We start from the raw sequence: 21,759 nt of genomic DNA, 5'->3' as shown, positions 1-21,759 counted from the left end.
TGAATGGGGGAGTGTTAAATTTGTTTTATTTGTATGTAATGTAAAACTGTGAAATAATTGTGAGATACAAAATTGAGCCACGTCATGACAAAACCAACATAGTGCCTTTGTGACCAGCATGGATCCAGACAAGCCTGCGCATCTGCATAGTCTGATCAGGATCCATGCTGTTCGCTTATAAACCCTATTACAAGTAGAGAAACTGATCATGGATCCTGACCAGACTGCGTGGATGCCAAGGATGACCTGGATCCATGCTGGTCGTTAACCCATTATGTTGGTTTTGTCATGATGCCACTCAAATATTAAGTTATATGTTTATGCAATGGTTCAGTGTAAATATGAGGGTTTTAAATTATTGTTTATTGAAAAGAAAATATAAATTAAAATGATGTGAACCAATTTATGTTTGTTTTCTTCCTGTTACACAAATCTTTGATTTAAATGGGAATATAAACTCCAAAAGAACACTTTCTTTCCTTCTGTCAGACCCTCTCTCTTGATGCCATCACTGTATTTTATGGTCATTTTTTATTTCTTTCTTTAAAAAAATATCTCTTGTTTTTCAAGCATGGTTGCTATAGTAACGGTGATAAAATACTTCTGATTAATATTTTTGTTAAGAATTTTTCTTACCAGAACGCAACTTGCAGCACACTTGTTCAACAGACCGCCATTTTTTTTCAGAGACTGTATCCAGGGACGAAAATATCAAATGTCCGTATTGCCCAGGTTGTCCCACAGCTTATACGAACTTTTTCCAGAATTTACAGTATAAATATCATACGGACAAGTCAAAATATGTTTCAGATAAAACGGACAAAAAGGTCAAAACCAGCCCTGCTTTATCTCACAGTACAACACTTGCTTGTTTCTGTTGACCAGATTCAAATCTACAAATCTAGTTGTAAAACAAGTTCACTGTTTCTGCTGATAGGTCACCGTTTTAAATATAAGGCTATTTGAAGATGTATATAATAATTCGTCTACTGCGGCCATTTTCCACATTATATCTATACCAGGTTGGTGCGAGCGCTACAAAGGGAAAGATCTGTTTTGGGGTCTGTGAAGCTCCGGTGAGCGATATAAATTGGATCTGTAAAGTTAAAGCGAGCGATTTAATGAGATCTGTGAAAAAAGATCTGGAAAAGATGGGATGCATTAATTACAACAAAATAACATAAAAAATTGCATTTTGACCCGGTTTGATTGAGTCTGTACATGAGGGATAATGAAGAAGTACAACTTCACTCACGCCCCTAGCACCGACTTGATCGAGTACTCAATTTTCAACACTTAAAGTGCTGGGATCAATGATCCCAAAGGACTTGAAAAATATAACAACACTGAAGTGAAGTATGGAGCAATTTCAACGTGCTGTTGTGAAGTATAACAATCTGGAACAAAGATGATCCCTCGGAAGCATTAATCTTAACAAAATATCATGAAAAAAAATCTTTAAGTTCCGGCGAGCAATAAATAATTTTGGGAGCGCACTTAACTGATCTGTTATGGTCCGGCAAGCGATATAAATGATGTGATGTTAGGCGGGCGATATAGACGCAAATATGGCTCTCTTGTTGTTTTGCTATATGATTATAACAATAGCTAAACAAGCCCTTGTTTTACTCATTATATCTGGAGATACTTGGATAAATTTGAATAAATGCTCAAAATTACCCAGATTACTGATATTATGTGACAATGCTTTATTGAAATATTTTAGAAACAATTCACAGATATTTATAGTAATTATGTCGTGAATTATGCCGTACTCTGGTATGCTAATTTGTTTAGAAGTTATTTTACATGAATGTTGTTACCAAATATTTTGTGGCGGCAACTGTAGGGTCAAGTTTTTAAACCGTCGTGGCTGTATGTGATTTATCTACCCGGTCACACAGTCTCCATTCCATTTCTTTAGACTAACCGGTACTGGTGTCATAGTAGGCGATATGACCATGGCTCCTGGAGGTCTCAAACCAATGACACTTTGGTTGAGAGGCAGACGTCTACTGATCTTTGTAAAACGTTTTGATATTGAAATAAGTAACTAAGACTATGAAGTCATGGTATGATGAACTTGTCATTTTCGATTTACCATCTTAGAAACACTTTAACTTTGTGGTTGAATCTCCTAGAATATTTTCAATGACAAAAAGGAGGACAAAGCAAACGAAGATTCTGACTTATGAATGGAATTGATAATCTTTACGACCATATTATACTCTTCAACGATTTTCACTGACATAGTTTCAGAATAATACTAAAATGTTAAATAATCGTTTGCATGTACGAGTATTCCGGTTTCAAATACCTTAGTTGATCTATATATAAAAAAAATCAGATTTTTTTTTTTTTAGGATTTTGTAGCTCAGTGTAAAGCGTATGTTTCCTAATAGGTAAATGACTTGCTGTATAGCGGCAAGATGAAAGAATCATGGGCTTTTATAGGTAGTCCATGTATAATGAATGTATATACACATATTAGTTTTCTTCGCTTTTTTAAGTTCGAAATACAAATAATAATTACCTATTCGAACTACAATCATATGTGTATACTGGGTTACAATTTCTACTTGATAAATAGGCTATTATAATTGTTTGTTGTGTTCTTTATGTTAATTTTTTGTGACCATTTCTTCTTCATCATCTTTTTTCATGAACTCGGCTACACTACCTATATACAGGGTTGCAATACAAATGATTACGTTTATCTTAATTTCGCTCATATATTTGTGTGACACAAAAATGTACATAAATATCTGTTTAATTATCTCGGCTTTATGTATGAAAGATTAATTGTCATGTCTGTCGTAATTGGGCAGTGTTTTTATACACCTCTCCTCATTCTCACCTATTAAAGGCCCATTATACCACAGAAAATCTTAAAAACTTTTTATTTTTGATATATTGTTTCAGTTTCATAAAAAAAATACTCATTTGCAATATAAATTAACTATCCTTGCTCCTTTTGATTTGTTGGTATAATTATAGTTAATTAGTATTTTGTATGGAAGTCAAAATACTACATTACTTTGTTTACATTGTGCTACCGTTACGTCACATTACTGCACATTCAGCGCTTCTTTCCTCTAAGATTCTCTTAACCCATTATTAAAACAGTATTAAACACATGTTTGACATTTCTAAAGAATTTAATAAATGCGGATTTCTGAGGCATAGTGTGCCTTTAAGTACTGTAGTATGATTTATTTTGATTTATTTGATATTTCTCATAATATTATTGTTTACCGTTTCAAAACAAAAACAAATACATGTAGAAAAAAATCAAGATACAGGAGGTTTCTACTCCATGTCCGATCTTTAGTCAAACGCAGTGTCCGAAATATTTTCAAGCAGTAACAGGGATTTTAAATTCCCCCAATGATTTACATCGTGTTTTATGCCCAACTACTTAAGAAGGGCTGATGTTAAACATTTAAAGGGGGACGGCCCACGATAATGTTGCTCAGCCCTTATTGTGAAGATATGTTGATTAAGGCTAAGAAGGGCGGGGTTATAAAGATGTGCCTTTGTCCGTCCGTCCGTCATGCTGTCTGTTCGTAGACTGGCAATGCAGTGGAATATGGGGACATCAGTGTACACGGTTCACATTATTAGGGTGTTTCAAGAGGTGCCTCAAACCCATGCAGACTACAGAAACGTCATTACATCTGCACACAAGCTATACTGTAAAAAACCCGAAGGTTTCCGATTTCGTAAAACCATTGTTTTCAGCTATTTTATTATACATTTTTGAATGTCACAGCTTATTAAATACATTTTAGATATGTCATAAAAGTATTTTATTAGTGTGGTACTAGTAATTAAAATATACATGCACAGTATATTCAGCTTATGCAAGCTTGCAATATTTTCATATGGAAATTATATTATATATTATTGTTTATGATTCTGGACTAGCAACATTTGATATACAGTATAGTAAATAAAATAGTATGTTTTAAGTGTGCAATTTAGGACGCTAATTAGATAAGTAATTGGATATTTTGCTGTTATGTTATATGAATGACGCTTACATATACTAGCCGTACTGTACAATTCAGCGTTCTCGGGGGTTATTTTACGAAAGACCGGTGGGGACATTTTAACTTCATGAATTCCTGAATTCAAATTATAACTCTGTGAATTCACGTTTTCAACAAACGGAATTTACGATTTCAGCTTCATGAATTCATTATTTAAACCTCATGAATTCACAAATTCACGATTTATTTCAACTCGTGAATTCACGACTTCAACTTCATGAATTCACGATTTCAACTTCACGAATTCAACTTATGAATTTACGATTTCAAATTTACGAATTCACAATTTCCAATGCATGAAGTTGAAATCGTGAATTCGCGAAGTTGTAATCATGAATTCACGAAGTTGAAATAAGAAATTCATGAAGCTGAAATGTCCCAACTGGTATTTCGTATTGTTTATATTGACTGCGTTTTCAAGTGCCTAACCTAGTATTGTAACGAGATTTCTTGAAACCACACATCAGTTGTAAAATAGTTTTCTCATGGTATAACTTGGATTAAAGAATAATTTAGAAAATGTCCGGAAAATGTGCGAAATGTGTTGGCTTGGTGGGGCAAAACATGTTGGTTACTTTGACCCTTGTCGGTGTCGGGGTGGGATTTATGATAGGATTTGTTGTACAAGAAGCGTCGGCGAGCGCGACCATGTGGATCGGTAAGTTTCTTTAGAACATATGCCATTTTTATTGTAATTTTGAAAATTAAGAGAAAAAAAAGATTACTTTGAAATTTATTTCACTGTGAAATAACGCAATTTTCTTTACTGTGATTAATCTTCATTTGAGTGCAGTAGAATAGCAAATGGAAATTTCGTAAACAAACCTAGAATTAAACATGATAAATGGAAGCCCATTAAAGACCCATTAAGCTTAAGAAGTACTTTTTATAATTTCTTTCTTTTTCAAAAGCTAAATTTTATCTTTGATGTACTCTTATTATAATTATTCATTGGCAAATTATTGCTCTGTTGCTTTATTATTACTTTTTTTTGCAAGATAGTACATTTATTGTAACTAAGTATTTTGTATGGAAGTCTAAATACTTCTTTGTTTACATTTTGCTATTTTTATGACAAATAATTTCACATTTATCACTGCATTCGTTCAACTGATAAACATCTAAAATGCCCCACGTTATGAAACTCAAATGCCCTTTCAGACTAAAAAAGTGTTGGAACACCACACTAAATACCGTATTCAGTATATACCGGACATGGCGCGTGAATGATTAATTAAATGCTAAAGTGATTATATTCAATTATTACTCTGACGACATGATTATTTTGATGACGCCATGGTGTAGTTCTTATGACGTAATGCTGCAGCAAATTAGTCAAAAACTAGAAATGGTATAGAAAATCCACCTTATGAGAAAATCAACGTAGTGCAAAGTGACGTCACCGAGATAACGTGACTCAAATCTGACGTCAAAATATGCACGTTTTTTTAACAATTTAACGCGTACACAATCCATACTCGCCACATTCAGTGCGTGTTGTCTCACTATTAGTCCAACTAATTAGACTTGTCAAAGAGACACCGAGATAATTTTGGACGGGCGCTGTCTTTTTTCAAAGTCCAACCACGAACTGCATTTTTATGCACGGGCGCTTCCCAATTAGAAGTTGTTGGGAGCGAAAACTAGAAAGGTTTTAAAGAAACGACCTACATTACCTGAAAGAGAACCGTTTTTTATGTAAGGTTTCAAATTATCATACTTCAAAGTCAAACAGAAGTCTAAATATTCCACTTTATTTTTTTAAATCGTTGAAAATTATTGAAAGCGGCCATATTGGAAATATAGAAGGAATGACGCAACGGTGTCATGGTAAAATTGTAACATTTTCATGGTGAAACACAGGTATCAGTGGCAATCGATTGTATACGCAAGCCTTATAATACAATTTGTTTATGTTATTGATGTAGATTATTGCAGGAATAACTCTTATATTCACACACGAATATTTCAGCATTAAAAATAAAATGTAAAAAGGAAATTCTGATAACCTTACTAAGAAATTAAATAGTTTATGATGTCCGACGTCAGTTCATACTGCATTTAAGTCTGTTTAAATGAAATTGTCAAATTAGAAATTATAAATTTGGATTTTTTAACATCTGTGATCATTAGGTGAAATTTCTGAACTGCCTTTGATTTCCCACATACAAAAATACAATGTAATTGTAGGTACATCTTAATGAATTATAATTATACTATACATGATGAAGCAAAGAAGAATTTCAATTTGTATTACACTCCATATCAATTTCTAGTTTATTATCTTAAAAACAATATTGAGGACAGTTGCGTAGGGGAAGAAGTTCAAAGCAACCAAAAATTACTTAAAAAATCTGAAAAAAACCCTTAAAATTTCACACTATGGAATTCCAGACTGGCCTTTTCTCAAGTTAAGAAATTACAGCCCTCAGTAAAATGCAATTGTCGCACAGATATGACGGGGTTTATGATAAAAATGCAGCAAGTGGGAATTTAGTGGCCGTAATTTAGACGTAGAATAACATAACAATGTAAGACAGATAGTCTGTTTAAATTACTGTAATCGTCTGTTAGAACGACTGTCGCAAAATTCCATGTTATCTAGTTCCCGCTTTTCATTGAACGGCACCTCGAATGTGTCACATTGAAAGCTTCCATGATTTACCCGCCGTATTTTGTACACGTCTGTGGGTGTTGATTCAAAATTTCAACATTATTATGTTTAAGTGATGTTTAAACCCGGCGCAATGGAACACCTACCAGAGCCGTCTTTTGGCACCATGTGTATTTTTGTTTCGGTTTTGCAGTTTTAGGGCGTTTTTTGTGGTTTTTTTTTTTTTTTTTTTGGACGGGGCGATGGGTGGATAAGTTTTTTTTCTGTTTTTTTACTTTTTTGGGTTTGTTTGCAAACCCTTGTATTAATAATCATTATCTGTTTTTAGGGTTTCGGTATACATGTATAAAATATTTTAAACCCCAAATGAAAAAGGGAAAGGGTGGCGTTCAATGAACGAAACCCCAAAACCGACCCAGGAACAAAACCTTTGGCAAAGCACAGGACCAAACAAAGAAGACAGGGGGAAGGGAAGACGGTCGGTTTTACTAAAAGATACATATGAAGAAATAAAAGTAAAGCAAGGAAAATTTAAAAAAAAGAAAAAAAATAAATGAATATTTAAAAGGGCCCCAAAATAAAAAGGCACGGGGGAAGGGATGGAAATTCGGGGGAAAGGGGGGGGGCGAAATATATAAAAAGGGGGGAAAAAAAGAAATTTCCATAAAAAAACAACAAAGGGGCCAAACAAAAGGGCACAAAAGTATGAAAAACAAAACAAAACCTAAAAATTTAAGACAATTCCCTTTAAACTTTATTTGAAAAATTTTTTTCTCAAAAATTTTTTTAAAAAATGTATCCCAAAAAATTATTTAATTTTAAAAATTTTGACCCCTTCCTTTAGTTTCACAGATAGTGCGGGCAAAATAAATTTTTTTAGTAAAATTAAAAAAGATTAAAAACATTAAAATCAAAAGAAAAAGTATTAATATTCAATGGGGAAAAAATTTGAAAATTAATTACAATACTGAATAATTTAAGTCTAAAAACCCTCAATATTTTTCACGTTTTTAATTTTCAAAAATAGCATGATAAATGAATATATTTTTCCCAAGTGCTTGGGATCTTACATAAAAAAGAACAACCACCTATTTTAAAATTTTAGAATGTATTAAAAAAAAAAATTTAAAAAACATATTTACTTTTATTTGTACCCTTTATTTTTGGGTTTAAAAAATTGGATTTAATATATTTTTAAAAACCCAAATTTTTTTAAAATAAAAATAGATTTTTTTTCCCCCTATTTTTTTCAATTAATTTGCGTTCCCCCACTTCCTGCTAGAAACGGTAGTATACCCCTTCAGAATGATTTTTTTCGATGATATAAATTCCGCCCAAATAGTTTTAAAATACAAATTGAAATAAAAAGCATGTAACGTTAGAAGGGGAAATTAAATTTTTTTTAGGGAAAATTTATAAATTTATATTTATTTATTTTTTAAGCAATTGAGTTACTTCAGGTTTAAACAGTAAAAATAGCCAACTATGAAGTGTTTCCGAATTTTTCCCGTAAAAAAAACATTAAAATCAAGGGGGGCCCCCACGTGGATGGTAATAGCTTGAATGATAAAAAAGATTTTATAAAAAACCTTTAAAATTTTTAAAATAGACGGGGGATTTTCGTAAATAAAATTTTTGATCACCCTCAAATTCATGCGGTTTTTCCCCTAAAAATGAAAAAATTCCAAAAAAATATACTGGTTTATAGCTTATAAATCCCAAATTGATAAAATAAAATTTTTTGTTCCCAAAATTTTAAAAAATTTTTTCAAAAAGTTCCCCTTTTAAAAAATTTTTATGTACGAGATGTGCAAAAACCCAAAATTCCCCGGGGAAAATTAATTTTTAAAGGGAGGTAAAAAAAAACCATGAAAAAAAACAAACATGTTTTATTACTCGCAAATAGTGGAAGCGCTCTATATTCTGGGTTTTTAAGAAATCTTAAATCAGAGAGAAATTTTTGACGAGAATTTGGGGGCCCCCGGACGTGACCGGGTTTGAATTTTATTGGTTGGTAAATTTTTTTATAAACCAAAACCCAAAAAAGGTTCCCTACCCATGACAGAATTTTAACATTATTCGGAAGCAAAATTTGCACATTTGAAGATTTTTTCGAAAAAAAATATAGAGCGCTTACGACTATTGCGCAGGGAGGAAAAAAAAACTAGTTTTGGATTGTTTTGGAAATTTTTCCTTTTTTAAAATTTTATTTTACCCCTGGAATTTTGGGGTTTTCGAAATTCGTAGAAAGAAAATTTTTTAAGAAGTGAATTTTTAAAAAAATTTTTTAAAAAGGGCTTTTGGGAATCAGAATGATTTTGTTTTATAATTTTTGGGTTATATAAGCATGCAAAGCAGTAATTTTTGGGAATTTTTTTTTTAAATTGTGGGAAAAACCGATGAATTGAGGGTGAGAAAATTTTATTTAGCGATAATGCCCCCTTTTCTATATTTAAAAAAAAATTTTAAGATCTAAAAACTCATTTTTAGGACACAAACGTATATACCATCCAAACACTGTGTGGGCCCCCTGTGGTTAAAATTAGGCGTAACGGTTTGACAGTAAGAAAAAAAAGTCTGTAAAATGGGTCAAACCGTTCACGCCGAATTAATTAGGCTATCTCACTATATCAATGGCGCTATATCAAAGGTCTTCATCAAACCTTTACATCACATAAATACTATGGATAGCTCTAGATCTAGTAGAACTGAACGTTATGATCTCTCGCACTCTTTCTATTTCGTGAATAATTTATTTAGAATCTAACATGTGATATAACTTTACTTTTTATATTTTACAAATAAATAATAATTTTGAAAGAATATTTGTATCTAACTTTTTAATTTAGAAATATCGACTTTCTCAATTCATTTATTTAAGTGCTAAGTAATTTAGTGGATCTACATGTATATGTTAAACAGTAACCCAGTTTAGAAATAAAACACACAATATCTGCATTTCATTTATTAACATTATATGAGATACAGCAAAAATGCATACGTTGTGTATACGTTTTTTAATCACTGCAGGGATGTTCAACCCTGTCGTGTAAAGCACGTATAATATACACGAAATAGTCAAGTTTACAAACGTACTATGTGTTGACAACATCTGGCACTGTCTCTAGAAGAACTATTTTTCTAGAGGAACTATTTTCTAGAGGAACTGTTTTCTAGAGGAACTATTTTATAAAGGAACTATTTTTCTATGTATTCAATTGATAAACAGGGAATTTTAGGCAATCTCCTGGAATAGACTCTAATGTCTATATAGAAATATACATCAAATACGGATTGAGCCTATTACATTATAGACTCCTGGTTTAGACCCCCATCTCTATATTTTATACAGTTATCATAAATTATGTGTATTTCATATAGAATACAATTATTATAACAAATTATAAACACATTTCTAGATGACGAATAAGAGAGGACATGATTTTAAAACATTACTCTGGGAAAATTGTAGAGAGTAAATTTTCAAGTCAAGTTTAATATCATGCTGAGATTTTGCTGATGTTATAAACAAACACTGCATGGTTTGTTCATCTAGAATTTTGAAATGTAAGAGCATTTGCAAAAAAGAATGACCCAAATTTTCTGCAAAATGCCATAGAGAGAAATATATTCAATAATTGTATAATTTGCCCTGTTTAACATTTTATCTTGGGAGTTTTATATATATGTCAAGGAAAATTATATCAAAGAATGCATTTCTAAAATGATTTGGCATAGTAAAAAAATGTTGTTTGAAAATCCAAAGTATAAGAAGAATCATTTGTCTCACCACATCCGGTTGTTGTTTTCTTTTTTTGGTTTTAGAATTTGACCTCTTTAATATCTAAAATTGATTCATTGATGGAAAAAAAATCATATTGAATATTACTGTTTGAAATTATTATTTTTTTTATGTACAATAGAAAGACAGTATTTAATAACACTTTACTTTGGAAAATCGCTTTTATATATAAAATATATAATAATTAATAGTTACTATATGAATTGAAAATAATCGAGTACACTTTCCTACGACAACTTTCATTTGCTGATGATTTATACTGCATGCCAAATTTATGTCATTTTCAATACTTATTCTGAATCAAATGACCTAGAAAGCCAAAAAATAAAAAAAAAAAAAAAAAAAAAAAAAAATCTGCAACCACTAAGAGTACCTCAGACATGTTGTTTTTTTTATGGAAATTCTTTACATAAGTTGGTCATAGTAAACTTACGTAATTGTAACAGTTAAAATACAGGGATGTAATACATACTTCCGTTGTGGTAGAAAAACACTTACTCGTAACAAGTTTGTTTGTGTGCGACCTAATTATGATGTTTCAATATTACATCATTTGAATGAGCACATCGTTTAGTCTAAATATTTTACCAAACCAAACAATCTGACATATGACCAAGAACGTCTGTGATTCGATAATCAATTAAGAGCTGGACTAACCTAGCCTAATCATCCACTTTCCCTGACCCAAGTCCTCCTGCCCCCCCCCCCCCCCTCCTCCCAGGCAACAAACACGCACGCAGACATACTGGAGCCGGTAGCAGCAATTAGTAGACACATACATAATATTTATGTCCCAGCAACAAATAATTATTTCATTTTAAAAAGGGAAAAGTTTTATAATACATTGTATATAATGAGTGTTTTAGAGCTTGTTAGATGCTTTTCACCTGGTCTGAGTTATAAAAGGAGTAAAATGTAAACAATTTAAGGTAGTATGTTTGACTTCCATACTAATTAATTATAATTGTTCTAAGTGCAAAGCAAAAGATGGTTCAGACAATTTGCTAATGCGTATTATAACTTATATATCCGGACACCAAAAATATAAAGCATTTATAAAAAAAAAGAAAAGATAAAAGCATTTAAAGGCGTAATGTGCCTTTAAATAGTGAAAGGGCATAATGGGTCTTAAAAGATTGGGATATGTCAGATAATAAAATAATTATGTCACAAAACTTTACAAGATTATCGTTTTTTTATTTCAGGAATGCCCGGAGAGCTGTATATCCGAATGTTAAAAATGATGATTGTTCCACTCGTTATTTGTAGCGTAATTTCTGGTTTGTACCAAAAGTGTTGAATATTTTATACATTTTTAAATATTTACTACAGCAGAAAAAGTTCTTAAACTTTACACAATTGAAGAGAAACATAACTGAAACAAATTGATGGAAAATGTATTGGAGTCACTGTCCTTTTTGAATGATCTGATTCCTAAAAATAACTTTCTTACTCTTAAAGTTCACTTCCGTCTTTGGTTGCAGATATACTAAAATTTAATTATCCGATTAATAATTCATAGTAAAATAATTGAAGTATACACATTTTTTAACAGCAATAAGTATAGGTGAAGATTTTTCCCACTCTTTAATTTTATTTCAATTTTGCTTTTAGGTACAGCCAAAATGGACCCGAGATCAAATGGCAAAGTGAGCGGAATATCTTTGGCCTACATTATGGTCACAAATCTAGTCCCGGTCATTTTATCAGCGGCTCTTTGCCTTATCATTAAACCGGGTAAGACTTTTTAAATTCAAATTAAAAATTAATAAATGTATCTTTACTGCTTTGGTTTTTATTCATCTTTGCAACTGAAAATTTGTATATGCTATAATAACACAACTCACGAAGTGTACTTTTGTAATTCATATTCTGGTGACGAAAATGATCTTTTAAGATGTCCATTCCTCAAAAAACGACATAAAAAGAGTGGTATAACTAAAATAGTAGAGTTTTTTTATTTATAATCTGTAATATAATTATGAATTGTATTTCTTTAAATACGACACGAGTAGAGCATTGTGGAATGGATGTAACTCGTTGTCAAATTATTAACTATCCGTAAAATTATTGTTACAGTGTGGTTTTAATACACTAATGAATTTGTATATAAGACTTGTTCTTTTATTCTCTTGTAAACCTGAAAAGACACGGGTTAGCTTACGTGATACAGGGTTAGATTGCGCAGTTGCAAAAGCAGGCAAAAAAAATGCTGCGAAATAGCAAAACCAAGCTAATATTGCTGCGTAGAAGTATAGAAAAAGCCAGCCAAAATTGCTGCGTGGTGGCTAAAGGAAGCCAATATTGCTGCGAAGTAGTAGAAAAGCAAGTCAATATTGCTGCGTAATAGCAAAGCAAGTCAATATTGCTGCGTAGTACTAAAAAGCCAGCCAATATTGCTGCGTAATAGCAAAAGCAAGTCAATATTGCTGCGTAAAAGCAAAAGCAAGCCAATATTGCTACAACAGTGGCAAAGACAAATCAATATTGCCATAACAATAGGAGGCAAATACTTTGATTGAGATGAGATTCTTAATTTATATATATGCGTTTGATACTAGAAAAATAATATAAAAATTATAGTCAGTAATAATTAAGCCTGGGATATTACAACCTTTTGCTTTCTTACATAAAGACCCTTTTTAAAATGTAAATATTTATTCTGTAGGAGACGGTGTGGAGGCAGGTGTTGATATGTCAAAGTTTACAACGGATGTCATGGAAACAGAAGATATCTTCGCCGATCTTCTCAGGTAAGCAACTGTTTGACAATCCCATATGTTCGGGTCTTTCCGTTATTCTTCGGCTAACGTCGAGGATAATATTTATTGGACAATGCTCGATACCCAGAAACTGTAATTAAAGAATGAATCGTGTTGTCTGTGAGTAAATATTGTTAGTAAAGTGTTGGTGCTTTAAAGGGAATAAATCTATATCTTATGAAATATTTTATATGAAATATGCTTTTCTTTTTATGTAAAACCGTTGCATTTGTATTTATAATATGCATGCAATTCAAATAATAATTCGTATAAGTTCCTTAATTAGGTACAAGTATTTAAAGTGATTTTTTTTCATTTAAAAAGATGTGTTACTGGCATTTTAGGTACAAGTTATACTCAGCAAAAGATTGTCATGTAATAGATTAACATTTTTGTCTTTCTTTTCAGAAACATAGTTCCTGATAACCTGATAGCATCATGCTTCGAACAGGTATACATATGAATTAATATTTTCAGGAATAGATTAATATGGTATAGAAAAAGTAATATTAATATCAATATATTTTACCCACACAGGTAATATATGCATGTATATACGCTCTTTCATTTGCATGTAAATTGATAATAAATCACAAGTGTTTTACATCTGCGGGATGATTTTTACAATTACTATATGTAAATGTGGAGTTCTGCTTTAGCCGGTGCTGGGGGGGGGGGGCGGTGCGTGGACGGTAGCTTTGTACTAAACACTGCCGTCCCTGTATAGGCTCAGTCAAACCGAGCCTGCAACAATTCAATTTTGCCGTTTTGGGTGCTCTTCATTCCTTCGTTTTCTATTTTTAAAGTATTTTACATTGTACCTAAAATGTGCAAAGCATAAATATTTGGCATAAAAAGAAGAATAAATCATTACCTTTTACGATTTTGTTAAAAAAAAACACATTAATTTAAAATAAAATCTTACCAGCAACCACATCACTCGTCACTGCTTTAATATCATTTATCAATTTTTTATATTCATATCTTTATTATTATCTATACGTACCTATTTTTACCAAGCAATTATTTCGCGCGAACGTGCCATCTCGGCTTTTTGTCACTATTGCAATGTTTTTGCTTTTTGTATGAACATTGATGCTTTGTCAATGGTCCTCCTTTGGGCTTTATTGCAAATATAAATTCTTCTTCTTCATCTTCTTCTTCGTCTACGTCTTCTTCTTCTTCTTACATAAGTTTTTTTTATATTTTAAAGACACAAACCAAGTACAAATATGTGGATAGAGAGGTTATTATCAACAATGGAACACAAAACATGACGTCATCAGTTAGAGAATTATCCAGAAAATATCTAGGAGCAGCTAAATCTACGAATATATTAGGTAAACCAAACATACTGAATTAAAGGCACATTTTGCCTCAGAAATGAATAAATTTTACATTCTGTTAAATGGACTCTACACACTGAGGTTTAAAAAACTAAAAACATAACATTTAAAATTTCTTAAATAAATAAGCTTGGGCACTTTAAACAGAAATATATGCAAAGATAGTTAAGAAATATACTTTGAAATAAATTGAAAATCGTATTTTTATGCTTTTCTGAGCCCGATTTGGGTGAAAAGTGTTTAAACGCTTTTCATTTTGGGTCATTTTTTAACAATTTGAATAATTATTCTGGAACAACGGAGTGCGCGAATGATCAGAAATTTTGCACAAAGATTAGTGGTCTAAACCTACATCAAATGGTACATTTATCTGGAAAAAATATTTAAAGTCCCATCATGTCAAAAATCCTCAGTGGAGTCCTTTTAAAAGGGCAAATATTTGTTTAACAATGTTGTGGTAATATATTTAGAATATGTGAGATGTTATCGCCTGAATACAATGCCGTTGAATGGAAAATTAATTGTGATAAAACAAAATGTAAAAAGGGGTACCTTGACTTCCATACAAAATACTCATTCACTAAACAAACCGCAAAGAAACAAAAAGATGGCTCAGAAAAATGGTGGCCAATGAGTAACTTTTATTACATGCTTTTCGATGGCTTATAGAAATATATCAATGAAATATAAAACTGATATTTCACTGTTTGCAATGAGTGTTGATTAAATATATTTTGACATGAATTTATTAAAACACCAGACACGAATTAACCATGAACTACAATTTGAAACGTTCAGAACACTGGTCAACAAAAAAATCTTTTAAATAATGTACAATTTAATTCGAAATATTTTGAAAAATATATTAATTTTACTCATTAAACGAGTATATTATGTTATGTAAACCAAATTCAGGTTTGATCATAGTAAGCGCAATATTTGGAGTAGCAGCCGCTGCAATGAAGGGACAAGGGGAACCATTCCTCTCCTTCTTCCGGTCTGCCACCGACATCATCATCAAAGTACTCAGGGTGCTCATATGGTATGCATTTTAACCTTCATTAAATAAATTGCTGACTTGATTGATGATCAATGAAAGAATTATTTTCATTGGTCAATCAATATTTTCATTGGTCAATCAATTCCAGATTCAGTATACTCATAACAATTTAATGATTTAACAGGTGTTTATCAAATTTTGATAAATCAAATTTTGATAAAAGATATTGTATATTTTCACTTTCTTCGTAAAAACATGTAACAGTCAAGCTTTCTTTTAGCTACTTCGTTCACTTTGATAAAATTATTTTGTACGGATGTGGACTTGATGTTCTTATATGAATGTAGGCATGTATTTGAGACAACATACATGTAGTTGCAATATAATGATTCTTTTCTGTAGTTGAGGTCATATGACGTCTTTAAAATGAAGGTCTTCTAGGCCTCTTACATTAGGACCACCTCGACGATTTTTCATAATCATCCTTTTCCGAAGATAGGCGGAAAAGGCCGGAAAGTCGCTATTTGGACTATTCTACCAAAATGAGATTACTTACAGAGATTCGATGTTTTAGTTCGTACCTATAATATATTGACTTATTTTGAAAATACTGTATCATTTCTACAGGGCCACTCCAGTGGGCGTTGCTAGTCTTATTGCTAAAGCGATAATCAGTACAACGGATGTAGATGAAACATTCCGGAAGTTAGGGCTCTACTTTTTGACAGTTATGATCGGACTTGTTATCTGGGGTTTCATGCTCGTTCCCGCAATATTCTTCGCCGTTCGCCGAACCAACCCTTTTTTCCGGTTCCTAGCTTCTATAATGCCTTCTATAATGATCGTATTTTGCAACCGGAAGCACGTAAGTAAAATATGGCGTCGTTTTGTCAAGATAAACTGAACGCGCTTCAAAATGTTCATCTTTTTTCAGTTCTCATGAAATATTAGATTATTTTATTGATTTAAATCATACCAAGATCGGGTTCTATTGAAGATCTAGAAATTATAAATGATTTCATGGCAATGAATCGTGAAATAAAGTGTTCACAATTTGAACTGTTTCTTCACAATCTGAATGTGCATGGAAAGAAAAAAAGTGATGTTACAACGACTTAAAATCTGAAATCTGAAACAAACATTAGCAGTGTTTTACCCCCACCCCCTCCCTTTTTTTGGAGGGGGGATGTTAGGGTCCACCAATTTAAACTTTTTATTGACTTATTTCTATAGATAAAAAGACAGATCTTTTAAAAGTAATTTGTCATCTTTAACAAATTCAAAAAATTGAATATTTACAGAGTTATTGCACTTCCGGAGAGTTTTCACAGCTTAGAGAGCAAAAATGGCGTCGATACTCGAATTTCTCGTTTTGTAGCGCCCCTAGCGGCAACTATCGGACGCGCAGGAAGCGCCCTCTACATCTCGTCATCATGCTTCTTCATCATCCAGATGCTTGGTCGTGACGTCAATGCAGCTGACATAATTTCTGTCATGTAATATTCGTCATTTTATAAATACTTGTTACTGATCCATAGATTTAGTTAAATGTACGCTTTACGATCATGGTTCATTTTCAGAACAAAAAAAAAAACAAAAACAAAAAAAAGCAGGAAAAACAACATACATTTGTTTTAAAAGCTGGGCCTTAAATGTCCGTGTTGTTGGGGTACTATATATCCAGAAAAAAATATCAGTGCTGGTTTAACAGCGCAGCTATTTTAAAAATTCAGTTTTCTTTATATATTTCAAGAAAATGAGCTATTACCCAGAACTAACCAATATTTCCGTTTCCCATTTCTAAATATGAAACTTGTGATGATAATTTGCCTTTTTGTTAAAAATCTTTTCTGTACAATTTCTGAACAAGTGTTGATAATTTTAAAAAAAAATCCCACCTAACATCCAACTATTTCGGAGGACACAGACTTTTTTCTTTCGGCCTCATTATACAAAACACTTTTAAACTGAGATTAAATCTGGTTTTATTATTAGATAATTTCAAGATCATTCAATAAAACATGAGCCGCGTCACGACAAAACTAACATTATGCGTTTGCGACCAGCATGGATCCAGACCAGCCTGCGCATCCGCGCAGTCTGATCAGGATCCATGCTGTTCGCTATCAGTTTATCTACTTGTAATAGGATTGGTAAGCGAAAAGCATGGATCCTGATCAGACTGCGCGGATGCACAGGCTGTTCTGGATCCAAGCTGGTCGCAAACCCATTATCTTGGTTTTGTCGTGACACAGCTAAAATAATTTTTAAAAGCGCAGACTTGTGTCAATAATTTCAGATTGCTCACCTGGATATCGGCTCTGGCAATTCCGTCAGTGACAGGTGCCAGTCTCGTTACCGTATTAATCCTTTTAACCGCTCTCAATATTCCGGGTGAGGCCGCCGCCATGTTGTTTGCACTGGAGTTCTTCCTGTAAGTTTAATTCTTCACTCAATATATAGTTCAAAATTTATGAATTGGCAAGTAATTTGAAAAGAGAACTAATGTATAAAGTCGCTGGAGGTTTAAACAGTTTTCCTGTTCTATTTTGCTCTCATTTTGCATTAAGAGGACCTCATTCTTAAGAAGTTTTTATGTTGTTCTTAGTTGTACTGAATGATCTTATTTGTATTTGCAAGTACTTATTGAACAGGAGTACTGATTTGGATATTATGTCTAGCATGTGTCGAACATTAGATTGAATATATTTAAATCTTATTTATCAAATATTTAGGATAAATTATTTCTTGTGAAGTTTACCGTACTCTTTACATGTAATGTGCCATCAGAGTCCGTGTGCTTTGTGTAAATCGCATTGTGTATATCTGTTTAGTGTTGATCGCACTGTGTATGTCTGCAATGTGTTGATTGTATCGTGTATGTATGTCTTAATTGTGTTGATCACATTATGTATGTCTGTTTTGTGCTGATATTTTGTGTTGATCGATTTGTGTATATGTGTTTTGTGTTGATCGCATTGTGTATGTGTCTTTTGTGTTGATCACATTGTGTATGTTTCTTTTGTGTTGATCGCTTTATGCATGTCTGCTTTTGTGTTGACCTCATTGTGTATGCATGTCTTGTGTTGATCGCATTGTGTGTTGTTTTTTAGCTCGACTTTTTTTTGGAAAAAAAAGTAGAGGTATTGCTATAGTCGCGGCGGCGTTGCTGTTGCCGTTGCCGTCCGCAAACTTGTACCTGGATCATAACTTTTTTATTTCTTGGTGAATTGTCTTCATACTTGGCCACAACAACCCTTGGGACAAGACCTTTCAGTAGACCACACTAACATTGACCTTCATCCATAAATGACCTTGACCTTCAAGGTTAAAAGTCCAATTTTTGCTTGTTCATGCTGTTATGGGCTGTAACTTTGTTATTTTTGAAAGGATTGTCTTCAAACTTGAACATAATAATAATCTTCAAGGATTTATCCCTTAAAATAGCCCGACAGACCTTGACCTTCAACTCATAAATGACCTTGAAAATTTGAAGGTCAAATTATTGAAATTTTATTTTTTTGGCTATTATTGGCTGTAATTTTGGTTTTTTTAAATTTGGATTGCCCCTTTAAAAACTTGAACAAAATTTAATTTAAAGGGATAAATTTTTAAAAAAAAACCAGAAGACTTTGACCTTCACTCCAAAAATGCCCTTTTGACCTTTTCATTTTTTTTGGCGTAATTTGGCCCTGTAATTTTTGCTATTAATTGAAGGGACCCAACTTCATATTATAATAAAACATCCCTTAAGGAAAAACCTTGTCCCCAAACCACATTCACCACCACTGATCCCACCAGACGTGAAAAAACCACCAGAAACATGACTTCCCCAAAAGTACTTCCCCATTAAATCCCCCACGTGACTTCACCAAGGGTGACTCCCCCAAAGGTGACACCCCACTTTAAATTTCCCCAAATTTTGACTCCCCCAGGGTAAACTCCAACCACGTGCCTCCACCAAGAAAACTCCCCCACGTACCCCCCCACGTGACTTCTTTACTTTGATTTTCCCCAAGGATTTAAATCACGTGACCTCATCCGTGACCCCCCAAAGTCTCCCTCCACGTAAAACTCCAAATCAAAAGACACACTTTTTTATTTTTTTTAAAATTTTTTTATTTATGGAATTGGTTTTTTCCAAAATTTATAAAATTTGGGCGGTTTTTATTTATAATATAATAGTATATTTTATAATACAAAAAAATTAAAGACAAAACTAAGGGTGAAAACATAAAACCCGTTAAATTTTTTATAAAAAGAAACTTTTAAGGGTTTTTCCCTCAACTTTTCCCTTTTTTTTCCTTTTTTAGAGAAAAAAAAAAGCCCGAGCTTTGGGCCTACCCCCGGCGGGGCTTTGTTTGTGTTGATCACTTTGTACGTCGGGTTTTTGTGTTGTTTCACATTTGGTGTCGTCATTTTGGGTGTTAAATCACATTGTGTACGTTAGTTTTGTGTTGATCACAGTGTGTATGCATGTTTTGTGTTGATAACATTGTGCACGTCAGTTTTGTGTTGATCACATTGTGTACGTCAGTTTTGTGTTGATCACATTGTGTACGTCAGTTTTGTGTTGATCACATTGTGTACGTCAGTTTTGTGTTGATCACATTGTGTACGTCAGTTTTGTGTTGATCACATTGTGTACGTCAGTTTTGTGTTGATCACATTGTGTATGTCTGTTTTGTGTTGATCACATTGTGTATGTCTGTTTTGTGTTGATCACATTGTGTATGTCTGTTTTGTGTTGATCACATTGTGTATGTGTGTTTTGTGTTGATCACATTGTGTACGTTAGTTTTGTGTTGATCACATTGTGTATGTTTGTTTTGCGTTGTTCACATTGTGTACGTTAGTTTTGTGTTGATCACATTGTGTATGTCTGTTACGTCGGTTTTGTGTTGATCACGTTGTGTACGTCAGTTTTGTGCTGATCACTTATGTACGTTAGTTTTGTGTTGATCACATTTATGTGTAAATCTGTTGTTGTTTTTTTTTTGTTGGTCTACATATTGCTGCCTATACAAATATAAATATCATTCTTGTTGGATTTTTTCAGAGATCGATCACGTAGTGTGGTTAATATGAACACGCAGCTTACTGGAGCTATAGTTACAGATAAATTTTTCGGGGAGTTTTCACAATCTCCACCGGAAGTTTCGGGCCCAAATGAAAACAAAACACTGCTGAATGAAACAATCGTGAAAGACGTCAATCTTCAAGTTCAAACAACGCCAAACATTTGATGACTTCTGTCGCTTTAATGATTTTTTTGTATTAATTAATTATTTCATTGTATTATAGCGAAACATTTTTATTATTTATTATATTGGCAGCGTCAGTCAATCTGACTAAAATTTAGATCTACTTAATCTTTTTTATGTATGACCTGATGACGACCGTAATAATGTTTTTCCCTTTCTTCAAATTCGGAATTTTCATCGAGAAAGGAATTTTAGCCATGTAATCGACCCGTTTTAACAGAGGCATTAGAAAAAAGTAATCAAAAATACCTGTTACCCGTGGAAAATAAACAAAATTGTTGATTTTGTTAGAAAAAAAAAGTTTGAAGTAATTTTTAAACAAATTAAATTTGAAATTATAGAGTCAATTTTTAATGGGACAAAGATTGTTTTGCCATTTACCACCTGGCGGCTTTATTTGGACAACGCCACCAGTACCGTTTCCCCCGAGTTAAAAATCGCTTTCGCAAAAATTTATGAAAGCTCGCCGATGATTGGCTGTGTGAAAGGTACCAAAATGTTTTCGTTTTTTTTGGTCAAGTCCACGGTCAGATCTAAAAAGCGGAGCGTTATTTAGAGCGGAATTTTGTAAATAGATTGCAAGGTCAGTCTAATTACCCGCTCGCGAGGAGGGTCACAGGATCAGTTATCGATCTTGATGCATTTACTGCGAAGTCATATCGATAAGTATGTGTAAAGGGAAGGTACTCAAGAATAGCGTATTTGTATAGTTGGTCGAAATTGTCGAACTTTCATCGGTATGTGACTTAATACCGGATATGACATATTTTTCAAAGTTAGTGTTTTTGGGTGATTTGTTTCTTGCTATGATAATTTACGATAATAAAGTAATAATACGTGCAAAAAATCGTTAAATTTGGCACAAAATAAAAATGTTAAATGTTATATTCGTTGCATGTTCTATAAAAATTAATATCCG

The 21,759-nt window shown here is 32.6% G+C and overlaps 1 protein-coding gene across 1 annotated transcript; it reads left to right on the top strand.

Annotated features, from left to right (window-relative positions):
• The first annotated feature begins 4,431 nt into the window (after positions 1-4,431).
• LOC132741296 (neutral amino acid transporter A-like) lies at positions 4,432-20,910 on the top strand. Its single transcript, XM_060729426.1, has 11 exons — positions 4,432-4,710; positions 11,674-11,748; positions 12,083-12,205; positions 13,137-13,221; positions 13,639-13,681; positions 14,444-14,570; positions 15,492-15,618; positions 16,204-16,441; positions 16,878-17,072; positions 17,876-18,010; positions 20,636-20,910. Exons 1-9 carry the CDS (start codon positions 4,572-4,574, stop codon positions 17,040-17,042), a joined length of 1,122 nt encoding a protein of 373 aa, XP_060585409.1. The 5' UTR covers positions 4,432-4,571; the 3' UTR covers positions 17,043-17,072; positions 17,876-18,010; positions 20,636-20,910.
• Positions 20,911-21,759: the final 849 nt, after the last annotated feature.

Source organism: Ruditapes philippinarum, unplaced genomic scaffold (genome assembly GCF_026571515.1).
Source record: "Ruditapes philippinarum isolate M1 unplaced genomic scaffold, ASM2657151v2 ctg4493_1_1_1_1, whole genome shotgun sequence".
NCBI lineage: Eukaryota > Metazoa > Mollusca > Bivalvia > Venerida > Veneridae > Ruditapes > Ruditapes philippinarum.
The sequence above is the reverse complement of the archived record's forward strand: the minus strand, read 5'-3'. Positions and strand labels throughout refer to the sequence as shown.